At 52.6% G+C, this 20,284-nt stretch overlaps 1 protein-coding gene across 1 annotated transcript in view; it reads right to left on the bottom strand.

Moving 5' to 3' along the window:
* The window catches only part of CLEC16A (C-type lectin domain containing 16A), a 234,582-nt gene that overhangs the window by 12,952 nt on the left and 201,346 nt on the right, over positions 1-20,284 (bottom strand). Inside the window, 1 exon segment of the mRNA XM_070362887.1 lies at positions 634-795. Within this exon segment, the coding sequence (XP_070218988.1) occupies positions 634-795 (162 nt within the window).

A 20,284-nucleotide genomic window follows, 5' to 3' on the forward strand; every position in this document is an offset into this window, starting at 1 on the left:
CTGGCATCTTCATTTCTGGGATCTTATGCACTGCAGCCAGGGGCTCACGTGTGAGGGGCTCAGAGAGCTGGGCAGACCACGTGCGTCTCACCCCAGGCTCCTTGCACACAGGATCACTCCGCGCCACACCTGTGCTTGTGTCAGTTATAGGAGGGCAAGCTGTGACTCCCACCCATGCTGACAAACTCCCAAAAAGGCCGGCAAGAGGCACCCCCTGGTCACAGACGAGTGGACGGCCCCAAACATTTAAAGAGGAAATTCGTATGTTATGGAGGGGAAAAAAAAATTAGCAGAGACACAATTCTTTTGCCAGAGTTCAAAGCATCACATCTGGGAGACCCGTCCTCGTGACACCTACGACCCTGGAGGTGACAGTGGGATGAATTGAGGCTGGGTCTCCCACTGTCCACCCCTCCAGCTCTGCAGCCTGTGGGCCAGCCCATGAAGAGAGCCATTCTTCCCCCGGTGGGGGCCGAGCCAGCCAGCCACCCCCAACGGCACGCTGGAGTGGATGCAGAACCCCGAGAGGCAGAGTCCCCAGACACGGTGGCAAGGGGCAGCCAGGGCCTCAGGTGAAGGGGTCACAGCGTTTCCTCAAGTCCCCCCCACCGCACCGTGTCCCGCGGCCAATACCTGCAGGGCTCTGGGCGGCCGACGGGGTGGACGATGAGCTGGCGCCTCCGGAGTCGCAGTGGCTGGTGCTCCCGCTGCCGCTGGGGCTCCCGCTGGCCGACGGCGAGGGCGAGGACAGCGAGGACGAGCTGTGCTGGTTTATGCACTGGGCCACGGCGAAGCCTGCAAGGCAAGGCGGGAAGCTGTGACCCAGCGGGGCCGCTGGCCGGCCTGGACAGAGGGTGCCGCCTCCCCAGAGACTGTGTGTGAGGCCACAGGTTGGGGGCGGAAGCCCCTGCCTCGAAGAGGAGGGCTAACTGACCCAAAGCCAGCTCCTTCACAGTCTGGGTCTGCTCCCTAGAATTAGCTGAACTTGCCGGGCACCGGACGGGCCTGACACACTTCGACGTTATTTCGTGGGAAAGGGTGCAGACAGCCATAGAGCCCAGAGTGCGTGTGTGTGGGGAGACGCTGAGCCATAAATCAGTGCCTGATGCTGGCTTAGCATCGTGCCAGCTGCACCCTTGAAGGGGACAACGCAGCCTCGGGGCTCAGAGGCGTCCTGGTGACACAGATGGACACGGGACACCCTCGCCACCAAACCGCGGGGCCTCTGCTCACGTGGCTGAGTCCTGCCAGAGGCAGGACGCCCAATCCGAGCTCTGAAGCCACCCTGGGCGGGAGGGGAGACCCTGAAGATGCACCCTGCCAGGGACTTGGCTCTGCCCTGGCAGGTCTGGCGTAAAGTTTGGTGCATGAGGGACGCAAGTTCTGGTGAAAAGCGGGCAATTACGGTTTGGCTTGGCCCTCTGAGCAACTCTGGGGTTGAGGATGGGGCTGTGGCCTGCCCAGCCCGAGGAAGTGGAAGAGCCCCAGTTTGGAGACTCGCAGACCCTGGCAAGCCCCGCCTGGCTCAGCGCCAGGACGTGCACCCAGTGTCTATCCCAGCTGCAAGCTCGAGGGGCGTGGGTCACCGACCTCTCCCCACCTGGCTGCTGCGGGGAGAATGACCACCCAGCCTGCTTGGCCCTGGGTGCTGGGCACGTGGTGGGAGCGGGCTATTCCGAACGAGCCGCCCCGGAGCGCCCGGAAGGGGACTCCTGACCCCTGTACAGCCTGCTTTTCTAAAGGGCGTGGCTCCTGATCTTATCCACGAACCGCCCGGGAAGCTCCCACGGAACAGACTCCTCGTGGACGCTCCTGGGAGCCCAGGCAGGCTGTGCTGGTTGCTGCTGCAGCCCCCCGGGAGCTCTGTGCCCCTGCTTCTGCACCAAGTTGGGGTGGGGATGCGGACAGGGCCTTCTCCCCACTGACAGCGGGGACCCTGACCCTCCTGGCCAGTCACATCAAGCCTCCCCAGCCTGAGTGCACTCCTCCTGGCTCTAAGCCTTACGCTCGCCCACCACCAGCGCCCACTGACACTTCTCCCAGCAGGTTCTCCAGGCCTGACCGGGCCTTGCTCAGAACTCAGGCACGTGTCCCGCAGGGGTCCGAGAACGAGGGCCATCTGACTGGTCAGGCAAGGTTGACTGGAATATGGCCGGGCCCTTTGCGTACATTCTGCCCGAGGCTGCTCGCAAGCTATGGTGGCAATTCCGAGTCACTGTAAGAGGGGCCACCAGCGGGGCCCCAAAAGCCTGAAATGCTTTGCTCCCCTTCCCTGGATGGGAACAGCGGGCACGGCCTGGGAGAGGGTGGGGGCACCAGGGAAGCCTGGGCTCCATCTTGGCCCACTTGCTTGCCCGCCGGCGGCCTTGGCCAGTCTCCCCACTTCTCGGAGCCTCCTTGCCTCCACACCCTGGTGGGCAGGTCTGGGTGGAGCAGGGGGGTGGGAGGGGGGTGAGGGAGTTTGCTCTGTTCCCACCTCAGGACTTGGGGGAACCCACACCCGGCTGTCCCGGAGGAGCAGCTCTTTTGTACTGATGTTTGTATAAAATTATTTTTGTCTGAGGATCAAAAGCTGGGTCTATTTATACCCCCAGTGATGTGATGGCATGTGGATGTGAAGCCTGGAGTGGGTGTGGTGGGTAAGCTCCCCACCCCCACCACTCCACCGCGGAGCAGGGCAGGACTTCGCAGGAAGAGGCATGGGGTGATGGGCTGTGTGCAGTGCTGGTGGCTAGGGAGGTGGGGGCTGGGGCCGCAGCTTAACTACGGCCAACGTCAAGGCAAATCCAGACAGGAGTCAGGAAGATTCCTGGGGGTGGGGAGGGGTGTGGGCAGCCACAGCTCCACAGAACCAGCTTAACAGTGGCTGACTTCTTAATCACTTCAAGCAGTAAACCCCCAAGTATACAAGCTGTTTGCTTGCCTCAAAAATGAATCACTCCCTAACAAATCAAAATGTCAGGATGGCTTTCCCCGAGCAGCTTATTTATCAGAATGGTGAATGGAGGGGGCCGAGAGTATGGGCACTGAGCTGAGGGTAAGCTGATGCTGCTACGCTCTGGACAATGCCCCAGCCTGGATGGTTTGGCGGTCACCAAGGCGGTCACCTACCCCTTCTCTTAAGACACGTGTCTTCTCTCTCAAGCTCTTTAAAGCCCGGATTTATTATGGTAAAATATGTGGGGTGGAGTGTGTGGGGGAGCCAAAGAGACGCTGAGACTGCGGTCAGGATAGCAAAGTTCCTTCATGTAGGGAACAGATTAGGGGTCAAGCCTTAGATGGACAAAAAATATGGTGCACCTCCGGTAGGTGCTAAGAGTTAGAGAAAAAAGAAACCCCGCCAACTGCCGAAAACACCCATTCGCGGGTCTAGCTGAGTGGAGGCAACTGAAGGCATCTTTCCCTCATCTGCTGCTATAAAAATCCAGCTCCTTTCCTTCCATGGCACAGGGACCCAGAAAGCCTCAGAGATGTTTTCTGTTTGTTTGTTTGCTTTTTAGCTCAGTGCCCAGACTCCCTCTGCAATTTCCTGGGGCTCCTCCCCAAATCAAGCTGGCAACACTTTGAGAGCCGGTTCGACCAAGGGCTCAGCAGAGAACTCAGGGAAAGCGCCTGCAGTCGGGGCTCTGGGCCTCCCGCTCTTGCTTCATCCTGTTCTCGATGAACTAGCTTTGCTGGGAGTGCCAACGGACTCTCTGGATGCGAGTTAAACACACATGGGCTGCCAAGTATTTGCAAACTCACAGATGCACCAGAGATCATGGGACCAGGGCACGGGCAAACAGGCCTCTGTGAAAGCTCCTCCAGCAGATAAAGTTCTTGGCCCTTCCCGAGACGGTCTCAAGAAAAGCCTGTGAGATGTGAATGGAAAGGTCATATGGACCTTCATACCATGTGGCTGATCCCACCTTTAGAAATTGATGCTGTGAAGGCACCGTGGGTGGGTGCACGGATATTCAAAGCATTGGTGCATGTGACACGGAACTGGTGACATCTGAAGCATGCAACAATTAGACAAAAACCAAATAAATCCTCCTACGCCCGGATGATGAAATCCTTGGTGGCTGTCAAACATGCTGGTATAAAAGAAGATGAAATGTGGAGGGAAACGCTCAAGACATAGTAAATAAAAGAAGGTTTGAAAAAACATGTCCCATCTGCTCCCACTGTTGTAAAAAATAAATAAATAAAAGGTTAAAAAAAAAAAAAAAAAGATCTGCCTTCCAATGTAGGGGACATGGGTTTGATCCCTGGTCTGGGAAGGGAAAAAACTAAGATCATGGCATCTAGTCCCATCACTTTAGGGCAAATAGAAGGGGAAAAAGTGGAAATAGTGACAGATTTTACTTTCTTGGGCTCCAAAATCACTGCAGATGGTGACTGTAGCCATGAAATTAAAAGATGCTTGCTCCCTGGAAGAAAAGCTATGACAAAGCTAGACAGCATATTAAAAAGCAGAGACATCACTTTATGGATGAAGGTCCAGATAGTCAAAGCTATGGTTTTTTCCAGTAGTCATGCACAGATGTGAAAGTTGGACCATAAAAAAGGCTGAGTGCCGAAGAATTGATGCTTTGGAATTGTAGTGCTAGAGAAGGCTCTTGAGAGTCCCTTTGATTGAAAGAAGATCAAACCAGTCATTCCTAAAGGAAATCAACCCTGAATATTCATCGGAAGGACTGATGCTGATGCTGAAGCTCCACTACTTTGGCCACCTGATGGGAAGAGCCAACTCATTGGAAAAGACCCTGATGTTGGGAAAGACTGAGGACAGGAGGAAAAGGGGATGACAGAGGATGAGATGGTTGGATCTCACCCGATCTCATCCACGTTTGGATGGATGGCATCACCAACTCAATGGACATGAGTCTGAGCAAATGCCGGGAGATAGTGAAGGACAGGGAAGCCTGGTGTGCTGCAGTCCAGCGGGTCAAAAAGAGCTGGACACGACTGAGGGACTGAGCAACAACAACTGGGAAGATTCCCCATGCCACGGAGCAACTAAGCCCAGGAGCTGCAACTAGAGAAAGCCCTCACAAAGCAACGAAGATGTAGTGCAGCCAAAAATTAAAAAAAAAAAAAAAGACTTTCCTCATTAAAAAAAAAAATTTGCTGCCAATTCATCTCAAACTTTTCACACACACACACACACACAAAAATCCAGGCTCTGTCTCTCTCCTTGTACGGAAAAAAAAGTGTTAGTTGCTCAGTCATGTCGGACCGACTCTTTGCAACCCCATGGACTGTAGCCTGCCAGGCTTCTCCATCCAGTTTTCTGGGCAAGCACACTGCAATGGGTTGCCATTTCCTTCTCCAGGGGATCTTCTGACCCAGGGATTGAACCCGGGTCTCCAACATTGCAGGCACACTCTTTACCAACTGACTCCCCACAGAAGCCCTCTCCTTGTACCGGGAGAAAAGCAAACAGACTGGAGTGGAAGTCGTGGGAGCACCGGGTGGTTTACTAGGGTGAGTTTTACTTTAATTTTTTTGTGCTTGTCTGAATTTTCCAGGACTTCTACCACATTCAGCATTTTAAACCAGAAAAAGAGGGGAAGGATGAAGGAAGGCACCCGGGCAGGTGGACACTGCTGGGTCCCTAATATAGACCTTCGATCTGTTCTGGCCTCCGGAGCTCTCTCTCCCGGAATCACTAAGAACCTGCCCAAAGCTGGGGCCAGACGCGATGCTCCGGAGCAGGCGGGACAATGGTGAAACGCATTCCCTGCTTTCCAGGAGCCCCGGGCTTTACAGGGTCAGGCCAGGGTCTTCCTGCTGCCCTCGGGCCCTGTTCTGACAGTTATTCTGGGAAGATGAACTCATGAGTAACTCTCTGGCGTTTGTCAAGCACACACAAAAAATACCACGAGAAGGTCAGTCTATTTTAAGTACGCTGATAGAGGGAGGGCTGGTCTGCAGGTCAGGACCCCTCAGGATCTCGGACGGGCCCCCCCATTCTCTGTGGGTCTGTATGTTTTTATGAGAAACACAGTACAGTGAGTGAGGCTCTCTGCACTTAAATGGTTAGTTTTCTTTTTCCCTATAAATTGGAATTTGATTTGAGTCCCACAGCCTTTTGGGGACGTGGGGAAAGAGGAAGAGACTGAAAAGGGCACCCTGAGTACACGTTGTGCGCCACTGTCGTTGACAAACCTGGACAGCATAGTAAAAAGCAGAGACATCACTTTGCCGACAAAGGTCCAGATAGTCAAAGCTATGTCCAGTAGTCACGCACGGATGCGACAGCTGGATCATAAAGAAGGCTGAGCATCAGAGAGTTGATGCTTTCGAATTGATGAGGATGAGATGGTTGGATGGCATCACTGACTCAATCGACGTGAATCTGAGCAAACTCTGGGAGATAGTGAAGGACAGGGAAGGCTGGTGTGCTGCAGTCCCTGGGGTTGCAAAGAGTCGGACACGGCCGAGTGACTGAACAACAATGCTGTTGCCTTTGGGTGGAACACCCACTAAGCTTTCCCCATGAGAGCAAGGTTGTCACAGAAGGCAGTGTCCAGCGCTAGTCAAATGCAGCCCAGAAGCTTGCAGGTATGTTTGGCTTTGCTCACATCTCGTTTGTGCTTTGCTTGATTTAGGCACTACCATTCATACATTGGGAGATTCTACATACAAGTCTGGGTTTCTGGCTTCTTAAAAAACAACGACCTGGCATCACTGGGCCCTATTCTCATGTGGCAGCAACTGGAAGAAGTGAGCAGTTCCCTTCCCCTCCCTAACTTGCCTGGTGCTCGTAGGCATTTTAGTTACAAATCTCTGCTCTTTATCTTTGGATTCTTGGTCGAATCCATGGGACTTGGAAAAGGAAGTTCCAACCCCCAGTGACCTTTCGTCAGCTCCCTCCTCCAGCCCTATCCCTCACCTTTCCAATCAGTGGGGGCCGGGGAGGACCTGTGGAGATGGGGCCCTGCCTCTTGTAGCCCAGGGAGGTCTCAGACTGAGTGACACGAACCCATTGCTTGGACCTCCCTGGTGGTCCAATGGTCAAGAATCCGCCTGCCAACGTAGGGAACATGGATTCAATGTGGTCTGGGAAGATCCCGCACGCCACAGGGCAACTGACCCCCTGTGCTACAACCACTGAAGCCTGTGCACCCTAGAGCCCGTGCTCCGCAACAAGAGAAGCCACTGCAGTGAGAAGCCAGAGCACCGCAACTAGAGAGCAGCCTCGCTCTCTGCAACTAGAGGAAGCCCAGTTACAGCAACGAAGACCCAGTGCAGCCAAAAAAAAAAAAGAATGACTTGCTCTTGGCCTCAGCTAGGCTGTTCCCTTGGCCTGGAATTCCCTTTGGCCTCTTTTCTGTCTTCACAAATCCCTTCCCTATCTTTTAAGGCTCAGACAGCTCCGGGCCAGCTTGGGCAAGGGTTTCTGCAATCAGTGGGGCTAACTGTTCTTTCCCCTGTGCTCCCAAAGCCTAGCCTGTCCAGCCTTGGGGCCCCATCAGCCCACATAAGGCATATGCCCAAGTAGAGCAAAAGAAACTTGACTGCAAAGTTGCTTTGCCATTATGTGCAACAACTATCATTATTTTAACAGCTAGCACCTGGAATCCTTGGGGGTTCAGAGTGCTTTGTACAGTGTTTCTGATACTGTGAGCTGTCCCCCAGTACTGATTCTCCCCTTCATCTGCAATTTTAGAATCTGGCAACTAGGCACAGCCCTGTGACTAAGTGGTGGCCAATGAGATAGAAGTGAAAGTGACGTGTTTGGTGTCTAGGAAGGGTTCTTCAAAGGAAAGAGGTATGCTTTCCTCCATTCTGCTTCCTGAAACATGGATGCAATGGTTGGAACTCCAGCAGCTATCATGGCCCATAAGGATGAATCACATACTAGGGACAGCAGAGCATTGGGCCGGAAGGATCTTGGGTCCCTGATGCCTTTGTGGAGCCCCTGACTCCCTTCATCCAGGATTCCTCTCCCTTAGAGGTAAATAAACTCTTTGGGGTTTTTGTCTACTGTGCAGTTGGACCTAATCTTTACTGCCAGTTGTGAAAAAGCTTCGGTAATGCAGGGGTGTGAGGTGAGCTCTGTAGAGACAAAGGACTGGCTGGCTCCCAAAGCTTCTGGGGTAAGGAAAGCTGCCCGGCACCTCCTGGGGGAAATCTGGGATGGCAGAGTAAGGAAAAAGAGGGGAAGGAGCAATTGAGAGGGGACCTTTCCCACGACCCCACAAATCTTTAGGCAATGCTCCTTCAGCTCTTTTTTCTGCGGTGCAAGTGGCCTTTTGGGGGGAGTACGTCCGAAAGGAACCAAGTTCCCGTCTGGGTTCACACCAGGCCACACAAAGATGATGCACAAGGGCCAAGACCCAGAAACAGCCAGGACCTCGAAGAGAGTCAAGGGTGGGGAGGACTGCACGTGTGCAGGCAAGAGAACTGGGCGGTCTGAGCCAAAATTTCCAAAACCCGGGAGGAGCAAGGAGGCCCCAGCTGACCTCTGCGGTCTGCCCAGAACTTGTGCTGTTCTGCGTACTATGATTCTATATAAGAGGTACCGGTTATGTGACTGACGTGCCACTCTATCAGGCTGAAGACTGGGAGATCTGAAAACTCCTAAGCATGTGGGAGATTCAACAGGGACCTTTCAGAGAGCTGAAGGGGAAGGGACCCCACTGGCTTAGACTTCATCTCGGGACTGTGACCACCGAACAGCAGCAACTTCACCTCAGAGCCTCACCCATTACAGGCACTCCTACAGATCACCAGGAAGGATGCAAGGTGGCTGACATCTGGAAAACCAAAGCCAAATAAATGCCATGGCTGGTAAATACTAAAACTACTAAATACCGAAAGCCACGAAAACACAAACTAAATGGTCAGACTCCAATAAAAAAGGTGAGTGGAAAGTGAGAAGCTATGTCAGAACAATTTCCAGCGAGGGGAGATTGACGTCACCACCTGGCTCTCATTTCCTGGGGGGCCAAGACCTCAAGGAACACTGTCCTAGGTGACCGAGCTCTCATGACATCCCAGCTCATATTGAGATTCCTGTCCCATTACACCCTCCTGGGCAAGGTCCCTGAAGGCAGGTTCCTGGAAGAATCAGCTGCCTGGCTGGAGACGGAGCCTCATTCTGGAAATATAATGTCACATCACAGCATTTTGCAATTTTTTTTTTAATCTCGACAGTGAAATTCTAGTTTATACGCGAGATGAAAATAGAACTGCCCTGGCTGCAGGGTACCTGATCAAGGGTAGGCTCCCCTTCTCCTGTCTCTTCTAGAACGAACCTCTGTAGAGCTTGCCTATGAAAATCACAGACAGGCCAGGTGGGTGGCTCAATGCCTCGAGTCTTCTACAGGCTGCAAACTCAAGCACCAAGGGCTGGATGGGTAACAGCGGTGAAAGAGGAGAGGTGAGGGGTGAGAGGCAGGCAGTCTCCTCCACTTGCCGTCTGCTTTCCCTTGTTTGATTCCAACGTGGGTGCTGAGAAATCGCTCTCTTCTATCAGGAAAATGAACCTGATTCAGCCGGTGTCGGGGAGACAACAGGGAGTGGGGGAGATTGGGGAAAACAGGAAACTACAGCTCTGAAGCCCCTCTGGCTGCTGCTGCCTGAGAAAGTGGCCACAGCTTTCTGTTCCTCAGGAGAAGCCGCGTATCTGGATTTTGGCGTAAAACTTTCTGATTTTTAAAACTGCTGACAACTCACTTCACATTTGGGAGAAAAAAAAAGCAGGCAAGCCCCAGGCAAACCAAACCGAGCGCGTCTCCTGTGCGCATGATCTCTGCCAGCTGAAACCGGGGCATCAAGGCCGAGCTCCTGACATGTGCGCCTTCTGAGTCTGAATGACACCACCCTGAGTCAATGAAGGCTCACATGGATGTGTTTCAAAGAAGCCCAGTTTCCAAGAGACCTCTTTCACGATAAAGATCCAAGACTTGGAGGGGAAGAGCTGTCCACCCTGACAAAAACCAAGCCTTGCTTCTCGACAGTCTCGGCTGCAATGAGGACCGCAGGGGTGGGGGCGCCCCCCACTCCCGTCTGTCTTTCATTAGCAAATTCACCCTGGGGCCCCGGCTCAGGTTGTGAGGATGCAGTGTCCGTATTTTTCTCACCGCTCCTCGATGCTGGGAAACAGTAAAAATAATCAATTGGCCCTGTGACCTCGTGCACAAAGCTGAAGACGGCAAGTGCGGCCGTGGCCCGATTCCCCCACCCTCGCTGCCTCCTTCCTTGCTGGGCCCCTTCACCTCCCCGCAACACAGCCTGCCCCGGCCCTGAGGCCAGAGGGGAGGCGAAGGGCTGAGATGGAGTGTGGGACTCCGCCTTCGGGTGGCTCTAGACGGACTGTATGTGGTCTGCAGGGTCCATCGGCGATATCAGAGGCTGGCTTTGAAGCCCATACCTCCCCCCCCACCCTCCGCTTTCCCCCGCCAGATGAGGGCAATGCCCAGCAGTGGGGCTGCACCCTGGTGGCTCAGATGGTAAAGAATCCACCTGCAACGCAGGAGACCCAGGTTTCATCCCTGGGCGGGGAAGATCCCCTGGAGGAGGAAACGGCAACCCACTGCAGTATTTTTGCCTGGGAAATCCCATGGACAGAGGAGCCTGGTGGGCTACAGTCTATGGGGTTGTAAGGAGTCGGGCATGACTGAGCAATTAAACCCCCAACTAGCAAAGCCAAAGTGCCTACAACTGTTCAAAGAGCATGGAGGGGTTCAGGGTGAGGATGCGGCTTCAGAGTCAGGTTCAACAGCAGCGCACCCACTGGGCCATGAGTGGCCAGACGTTCACCTAGGCCTCCTCTAAGGAATTTGCACAAAAATAAACGGATCCACCAACAGATCCCCTCTGTCTCCCTGTAGTGAGTCACACGATTTACTGTTTCAGGGTTGTGGGCACAAAACTCTGGGTTCCAGGACCAACACATGGCCACCCCGCAATGTTGACCCTGAGCGATTTCTGATCTTTGTGTGCACTTCCTGCCTGGCCCAGGAGGCTGCTCTGGGAAAAGGGTGTTTCTACCGCCTCCCTGGGCCGAGCCTGAACAACCTCACCACGGGCGAGACGCCCTCCATCACTGACGGGCAGGACCTCAAAATGCTTAAAGACTTTTATTTCCGGTTGTTTTTTTTTGTAGGGGATAACATGTCCAACATATAAAAATAGCTGGAAACTTGCAGAATCTTTTAACCTATAGCTGTTTATCCTCAGATAAATCCTCTGGGATTTTAAAGACTATACTTGAAAACCTGCAGGAAAGAAAAAATGGTCTTTCAGTATCTCGTTTTCTTTGTGCTCTCTCGGTCCCAGCTCTGCCCCTCAAACTGCTTTTGTTCTCAGATGATGCCTCCCTGGGGGGGGCTGCCACCCACGGAAGAGACCTGGGGTCTAAGCAGCCCTCTGGCTGCCTGGGGGTGCCATGTGAACATCAGCCCCTCAAGTGCTGCCCTTGGACAGCCTTGGACACAAGCCCCTCTCCAGGCCACGGGCATGGGGGGCTGCTGGCAGGTGGGGACCACGCTGGACTAGATCTCCGAGAATCTCTTAGAGGAGCATCCCCTAAAGGTGGCCAGGACTTGGGCTTTGTGCCCAAAGGCCAGGGCCCTGCCTTGCCCAGCCCCCTGACCTCTTCCAATGACATTACCGTCTATACAATAGTGAGAAAAGAGCTCCACAACAGTCTCTCAGCAGAGGTATTAGAAAGCCCACCAGTGGCCATCTCGGCTGCCTCTTAACCGAGGCAGGAAACAGGGCTGAAAGAGCAGCGAGAGGGAGGCCCGTTAGACACAGATCAGGGGTGCTTCCAGATGCAGGGAGCGGGTCACGGACCCCGGACTCCTGGCCCCAGTAGGAGGCCAGAACCACTGGCCAGGGCTGAGTTGGGTCAGCTACAGCCCTGAGTGCAAAGGACAAACAACTTCCTGAGGCTCTCAGTGGCCCAAGGCCCATTGATTCTTTCCAGCAAGTCTCTACCCCATCGGCCCCGCTCTGTGCGCTCAGGCCGAAGGTGGGTGATGCATACTGACACGTGCTCCTGGCCTCATACGTTCTACGAGGGGGCCACGTGCAAGGGGGCCAGGGGACCAGTTTTGATCTTCCGCATGTGCAGTCCACACGTACTTAACACACTCCCAGAGCAGCCGCCCACCTGTGGTCCTGGTTCCCTGTGCGTGTGTGCAGGACCGTGGGGTGGCTCCCTCCTGTAGCGGCCACGTGCCTTAACAGATTGGGGTTAGGCCAGATGGACAGGCGATGACGTCGGCTGACACATCACTGGCAGTAAGACTGGGAGATGCTATCTGGAACTACGTGGGGCAGGTAGGACCAGGTAGCGTGTGAGGAGCCACACACAGCCCAGAGCAAGCTTCAAAAGCCATGACCGAGGTTGCTGAGTGGACGGGACTGTTACCTTCTGACCTGGCAGTGCTTGCTGTTGGACGCAAGCCGCCAGCCGGACGGGGGACACAGCTCTGTCAGCTATGGGGGAGGACACTTGAGAGCAGATATTTGACTCTGCGGCTGTAGTTCCCACTCTGGACACAGGATATGGGTGTGAAGTGGGTTCCGGGGTCCAGGCACCCCGTGTGGCCATGTGGCCCCAGGGGGACCACTTAGCCCCCAAGCCTACGGCTCTCACGTGCAAAACAGGTGACAACAGCTGGCCTCAGAGGGCCTGAGAGGAACGAACAAGTCGCGACGGCCTAAGGGTTCAGTTAGCACGAGCTGTTTGACCACTTAGCTGGCATTTACGGTACAACTGGAATTTGGGCCCAGTGAGCCAAGAACTGGGGATTTTCATTTTTAGGAGGGTCTTTACACCTGGGGGATGTGTCAGAAGCAACAGCTCAGCTCAATACAGAAAACAACACAACGCAGAGCAGAATCCTTCCTTATGTTCGCTGTCAGAACTAAAGGTTACAGAAGCAGGGCTTTTAGAAAGTAACTGTCAGTACCTAAGTTTAAGGGATGTATATTAAAACAGTGTATGAGAAAATGAGCTGCCTGTTACTTCCACCTAGATTCTTGAAATCTCATCTCCTATGTTGGGGCTCAAGACACACCTGATTGGGGATTTCCCTGGTGGTCCAGTGATTAAGAGTCCACATTCCAATGCAGGATTGATGCAGGCAGGATCCCTGGTCAGGGAACTAAGATCCCACGTGGCATGGACCAACTAAGCCCAAGCATCACAACTGCTGAGCCTGTGTGCTCCGGAGCCCGCCTGCCACAATTAGGGACTGTGTGCTGCAATGGGAGATTCCCCCATGATGCAACTACGACCCGACGGAGCCAAATAAATGTGGAAAGAAAGAAAGAAAGGAAGAAAATGCTATTAAAAAAAAAAAGATACAAGTGAGTGTGTTCTGTTAGTATTCCTTCACTGGGGAGTCGAGTGCGTTGTGGAACCATTTGAAATTGCCTCTATTCAACCAACGTGACCGATAAAATCAGAAATTTCACATGGTTCAACCTGATATGAATCTGTCCCTCTTAAAGACCTCCACTGGGGTGATCCCTGCAGGAAGGGGAGGGGGGACAGATATGTGTTCAAACACATGGCTTTCCTTGGCCCCCTCTTCTCAGTTCCCACTGCATCTGTGTGTGTGTGCTCACATGTGTGTGCCCCTCTCTGGCTCAGATTCATCCTTTTGCTTCCAAAAGGCAGCAGCTTCAACAAAATGTTCAGGAATGATGCTGGCACCTAAGGAGAGGTGTGTGTCTTCTCAATGGAAAATGCCTGAAAAGGAGGCTTCAGGGGCTTGGAGGGGCTTCTCAGGTGGGCTCCCGTTTCTCCTCTCTGCTTCCTTGCAAATGCTAAGCTAATGCATTCGACGTTACAAGAACCCTGGCTGTTCTGCATTTGTAGTTTTGAGTTATTTTTTTTTAGTATTATTAATATTTCATCATAAAAGTATTGATTTCCTTTAACTAAGAGACTTTAAAGTTTGCTGCATCCTTAAGCATGATTTTATTATGTCCTGGGGCCAAATGTTTTTTGCCTCCCCCCAAAGGAATGCTTTTCTTTTTATATAATGTGTGTCAAGAAGAAAAAAGGAATTGATTCACAGAATTCTGCCTCATAGGCAACTTTTAAGGAACTTTTAAGGGGCTACCTGGATAGATGTTTCCTCAATGTGATGGTGGTGTCTCATGGTTAACCCAGAAGTAGGAACGAAGCAGAACATTTATATTAAAATATGAGCCAGCTCCAAGAGAAGGTAACACAGGAAAATGAAGACAACTCTAGATATGACCCCAAAGCGTCAGAACTCCCTCTGAATGCCGAGCGAGTCGGAACACCTGTGTCCATACTGTCACCATCTTCCCGCCCTTCAAAGTCAGCAGAAATCAAGCAGAAACGCTGCTGCTCTGGGGTTGCCTAGAGAAGCCTCCGTTTTCCTCCGTCTCTACAGCACCGGCTGCAGAGTTAGGGAAAAAGACGCTGGGTTTTACAGACCCGTCCAGGAAGCGGGCGGAGGGCAGTGGCTGGCAAACCAAACCAGGCGCTCTGCAATGTTTAAATATTGAGCATCCTTTCTCCTTCCTCCACATTTATTATTAACTTGGACCCGCATCACCGTGCGCATTGACTTCACTTCTTCCAAAGAATCTGAGACACAATGGACAATGAGTGGGGGCGGGGCCGAGATTTGGGTTTCTTTCTCTCAGACCCTTGCTGGAAATCCTTTACGGTCAGCCCTACGTTTTTAGAGCCATGAATTCCTGGAAACGTCTCAGCCTTTCAATGACCCCTGGCGCCCGAACGCGGATGATTAGTGCCCCAAATATTGACAGACCGGCCTCTCTTCCCCTTCCAAACAAGGGAGCAGTGTCGGAGCGAGGCTGCATAAAGATGCCCGTTGCCACCGGGCGGGCGAGGTTGGGGAAGCATCACTCAGACAGGCGCTCTTTTGTTGGGGAGGAACCGCGGTTCCCTCGGCTTCACCCAGGTAGAAATGAGATGTCTGCGATGCTACGTGAGTGTCAGAAGCTCCCTGTTTAAAAATAAACAAACTCTGTCTACAGCCACCAGAGGTCCTCTGCTTGGTGATGGGACAACCGGCTTGGGGGGCTGGCCGTGGCCCCACTGACACACAGGCTCATCATATGTCCGCAGCCTGGCCGGAAGCCGGGCCAGCTCGGAGCCTGGGCCCAGCCCCACTCCTTGTGGGGACCAATGCTTTGCATTGGAAATAGAAACCTCCAATCTTCCCAGAAGGCAAGGCAACGGCACCTTTTCTGGGGAAGGAGTGGGGAGTGGGGGGTGAACCATCCATCACGTCCCAGGGGAAACCAGCTGCCCTCCTGTCCAGAGAAGATCCCCTGGACCTGCCAGAAGGAATAAACTGGCTACAAGCGGCCCTTTTTCCTGGGCTTTTATCTGTTCAAGGGAAACTGTCCCAAATGACCGGCCTGCAGCTTCCATTTTCTTTTAAAAGACAGGGCTACATTTGAGATCGATGTTTTCCCCTGAAACGCCAGCTAAATTTATCCTTCCCTACATCCTGCGCTCTGGTTTCTGCAGTCAGTTGGCCCTCGCCATGCTGAGGGAAGCGTCTTGTCTTCGGATGCCCCTTCCCCGCTGGTGGTCCTCAAGCACTCAGCCCTGTCCTGCTGGTCATCACTTCACACAAACCTCCTTGGGGTCCCCTCCAACGTTCCTCTGCTGCCTTACTCCCTGAAGCCCCCATGAATTGAGCTCCAATCTCCCGAGGTCTTCACCTGGCTCCAGCTCTCAAAATTTACCCCTAGAAACCTTCAGGTTGGCTGGTTTCGAATGGCTCCTGACCACTGGCTCCCTGGCCAGGCTGCTCCACAAAGTGGTGTCACGTGATTGCCGTTGCGGGAGTGAGGTCACATAGACCGCCCAGGGGCTTACGGACTGAGCTGACCAGAGGACTTACTTTTCTCTCCTGGTCTCGCTTGGCAGGCTGCCCTGTGAGTGAAATTTCACTGATTGATTTCGTGCCTGATGCACCGAGAGCCCGGTATCTCTGAAACTTTATTCGTAGATGTGGTTGCAAGAGACCATGCCCTGAACAGACGTTTGGAGCTATAGTTTCTATTTGCTGTTAACCTGTGGACTCTCTCTCTCTCCCCCTTTGGCAGGAATAAGAAATAAAATAAAAATGAGTCTTGCTGGAAAGGATGTGCGTGCCCACGCTGCAGAACGAACACACCTGCCATGGAGAGAATTTGCCTTGCGGGGCTGAGCAGGCTGGCATCTCTGGAGAGCCCTGGGGGATGAACATATGGGGCCCAGGTGGGACCTGAGGGGTATCCCCCCACTTTGCTTTCTGGAAAGCAACCTGGCAAGGGGCTCTCAAGAGCCTTAAAGGATCTCCCTGATGGTCTAGTGGTTAAGATTCTGTGCTTCCAACACAAGGGACATGGGTTCAATTCCTGGTCAGGGAACCAAGATCCCACATGCCGATTGACAGGGCCGGAAAAAAAAAAAACAAAAACCTGAAGTATAGGCATTCCCATTAGTACTAAAGAATGGTTTCTAAAGGAATCACTGGAAACCTGCAGAATGACTTCTGTGTAAGTATGTTCATCTCAGGGAGGTTCACAATGCAGCAGAAACAACCTGTGTGTGTGAATGCTCAGGTTTTAAGTCACGTCCGACGTTTTGTGATCCCATGGACTACAGCCTGCCAGGTTCCTCTGTTCATGGAATTCTCCAGGCCAGAATACTGGACTGGGTAGCTGTTCCCTTCGCCAGGATCTTCCCAACCCAGGGACTGAACCCAGTTCTCCTGTATAGCAGGCAGATTCTTTGCCATCTGAGTCACCAGGAAAGCCCCAAAATACCGGAGTGGGCAGCCTTTCCCTTCTCCAGGGGATCTATCTGACTCAAGAATCAAACCGGGGTCTCCTGCATTGCTTGCAGAGTCTCTGCCAGCTGAGCCACCATAGAAGCCCCTCCTCCTCAGAACTGTGAGGCAGTGTACTTCTGAGGTCTGAAGCCACACAGGCTGTGGTACTTTGTCATAGCAGCTGTAAGAAGTGAATACTCAGACCCGGACTACCGTGTAGCCCTTGAAAATGAAGTACTAGGAAGAGGTGTTTGGCAGCCTGGGGAGATGCTTCTGGCATGATAGCAATGTCGTTAAAAACAAAACCCTTAGAAAGAGACTCACAGACTTAGAGAATGAGCATACGGTTGCTGGGGTGGAAGGGACAGTTAGGGAGCCTGGAATGGACATGCACACACTGCGGTGTTTAAAATGGATAACCAACAAGGGCTTACTGCAGAGCACAGGGAACTCTGCTCAACTCTAAGTGGCAGCCTGGAGGGGAGGGGGGTTGAGGGGAGAATGGATCCATGTTTATGTACGGCTGATTCCCTGCACTGTCCACCTGAAACGAACACAGCACTGCTAATCGACCATGCACACGTATGTGCTAAGTTGCTTCGGTTGTGTCTGACTCTGCGTGACCCTGTGGGCCACAGCCATCCAGGCTCCTCTGTCCATGGGATTCTCCAGGCAAGAATACTGGAGTGGGTTGTTATGCCCTCCTCCAGGGGATCTTTCTGACCCAGGGATCAAACCTGCATCCCCTGTGTCTCCTGAACTGCAAGCAGATTCTTTACCACTGGCGTCACCTGGAAAGCCCAACTGGCCATGACAAGAAACAAGTGAAAGTCACTCAGTCATGTCCAACTCTTTGCAATCCCATGAACTACACAATCCATGGAATTCTCTAGGCCAGAACACTGGAGTGGGTAGCCTTTCCCTTCTCCAGGGAATCTTTCCAACCCAGGGATTGAACCCAGGTCTCCCGCATTGCAGGCGGATTCTTTACCAGCTGAGCCACCAGGGAAGCCCAAGAATACTGGGGTGGGTGGCCTATCCCTTCTCCAGTGGATCTTTCCAACCCAGGAATCAAAACGGGTCTCCTGCATTGCAGGTGGACTCTTTACCAACTGAGCTATGAGGGAAGCCCATACTCCAACAGGAAATAAAAAGTACAAAAAACCCCAAAGAAACAAAACCCAACAAAACCCTTACACAATAAGGAGTCTCTATACACACAGGGCACTACATTCAATATCTCATAATAACCTATAATGAAAAAGAATCTGAAGCTGCATGCCCGAATCTTCTTGCCTGGAGAATCCCAGGGACGGGGGAGCCTGGTGGGCTGCCGTTTATGGGGTTGCCCAGAGTCGGACACGACTGAAGTGATTTAGCAGCAGCAGCATAGTTATATTACCAAAAAAAAAAAAAAAAAAAAAAATCCTCTGTTGTATAGGGAATAGCAGGCATGTGGGGGTAGGGAGAAGGGAAAAACCAGCAAACAAAGCAAAGCAAAAAACCCAGACAACACAGCAGGTCTGCTCCTCGGCTGCACGTGCATCCGAGGTGCCCACTGCAGCAGCGTCTGGGATGGCAAACCAGGAAGCAGCCAAAATGCCCAGAGAAAGGAGCACATGGATCCACACTACAGAATATCACACAACCCCAAAAGGCTGCCCACTGCAGCAGCGTCTGGGATGGCAAACCAGGAAGCAGCCAAAATGCCCGGAGAAAGGAGCACATGGATCCACTCTACAGAATATTACACAGCCCCAAAAGAGGATGAGAGAAAGCTACACATATTAACACAGAAAGATTTTTGATTCACTGTGGTGCCTGAGAATAAAGCTGCAGAAGGGTATGCAGAACAATGATTCTGTTTGGGTTAAAAAAAAACAAAAGTTAAGGTTAAAAAAAAAAAAAAAGGGCAGCTCAAATCATAAGACAGCTACAGATCCATAACCCCTTCCTTATCCTAAACCCTTGAGGTTGGAGGTGTTCTGGGCTTTATATACTCTTTAAGGGGTAAAAGGCCATGTGGCACACACATATATACCAGGTCACACCCTCACCTGGGTCTCAGGTAGCTGAAAACCAAATCTATTACATTTCTGCAGGGAATAAAACCAAGTCTAGTCACAGTAGATGGTGGCTATAAGTCCTATAAATAGCCTATTGATAGTTCAGGGCAGGTTCTGCCATCAAGTGAGTTATGAAAAGCCTCATGGTGCTCAGCGCTGTGTGGACTTCAGAATCGCATAGAGGGCCGAGGCCCTGTGCTGCCCACTGGCCATGGGTGGACATATAACTGCACAGGGACGGATCTGCACAGAGATGAGCCGAACTCTGGACGTCTGGGGAGTGGGGAGCATGGTTGGGGGGACTTAGGCCCTGTTTGTAACATTTTAATTTCTTTTAAAAATGAAGAGTCAACTCATGCATTTCCTATGCTGTGTGTGCTAAGTCGCTTCTTCAGTCGTGTCCGACTCTGTGTGACCCCATGGACTGTAGCCCGCCAGGCTCCTCTGTCCATGGGATTCTTTAGACAAGAATGCTGGAGTGGGTTGCCATGCCCTCCTCCAGGGGAATGTATTTCCTAGGTAACTAAAAATTGGGGGAAAAAGAGAAAGAGAAGAAAAACAGAGAAAAGTAACAGATGAGAAGTAAACGGAAATACTAGAGCTGCTTTCTTCAGGGGTGGAGGGACTGGGGTGATATCTTCTTCTGTAGCTTAATTCCCCGGCGGTGCAGTGGTTAGGGCTCTGTGCTTTCACTGCCAAGGGCACGGGTTCAGTCCCTGCTCAGGAAACTAAGATACCCCAAGCACTACAGCATGGGCAGAGGAGCGGGGCGGGGGAAGGAATCTTCTTGTAGCTTAACAGTCCCATTGACAATGTCCTACATTCATGCATTTAAGCCACAAATGCACGCAAGAGGCTTGCGGCCACAGGGACACACGAACGGCTCCATCCATCCCTGTCGTCGCCAGTTCATCCCTAGGGCCCTGGCGACCTTGCGGACCGAGTCCCGCTCTCCCTGACTCATTTCCACCGCCGCCCCCGTCGGCTCCTGCTCCACCGCAGCTCCATCCCCGTGAAATATGGCCCCTTCCTGGGTGCTGCTCACACGCCTGGCACTTTGATTCATTATCTCTTATTCTCTCCGTCCTTTATTTTTCTGCCCTCTTTGGCCTTTGATTGCTTTTCGGGAGTTTATCATATTGAACTTTTATCCCTTTCCAGGAAACCCTATTCTTTTTTTTCCCCCTCCCTTTCACAATTAATAAGTAATCGAGACAGCACTGCTTTGGACAGAAGCACATCCTGTCTCCTAAACAGAACTGCCGGGAGCATCTCTTGGGGCCCTATCCGGGCCCGTGGAGGGCACGTCGCCTGTCACTAGGAGGAGAGCGCTGTGGTCCATCGCCATGCTTGGGGAGAGGGTGCCAATGGGGTTCTAGGTATCTGAGCTGTCTCCATCTTACGAGACTGCTGCAATTTCACAGCTCTCTTCCA

Source organism: Bos mutus, chromosome 25 (genome assembly GCF_027580195.1).
Source record: "Bos mutus isolate GX-2022 chromosome 25, NWIPB_WYAK_1.1, whole genome shotgun sequence".
Lineage (NCBI taxonomy): Eukaryota > Metazoa > Chordata > Mammalia > Artiodactyla > Bovidae > Bos > Bos mutus.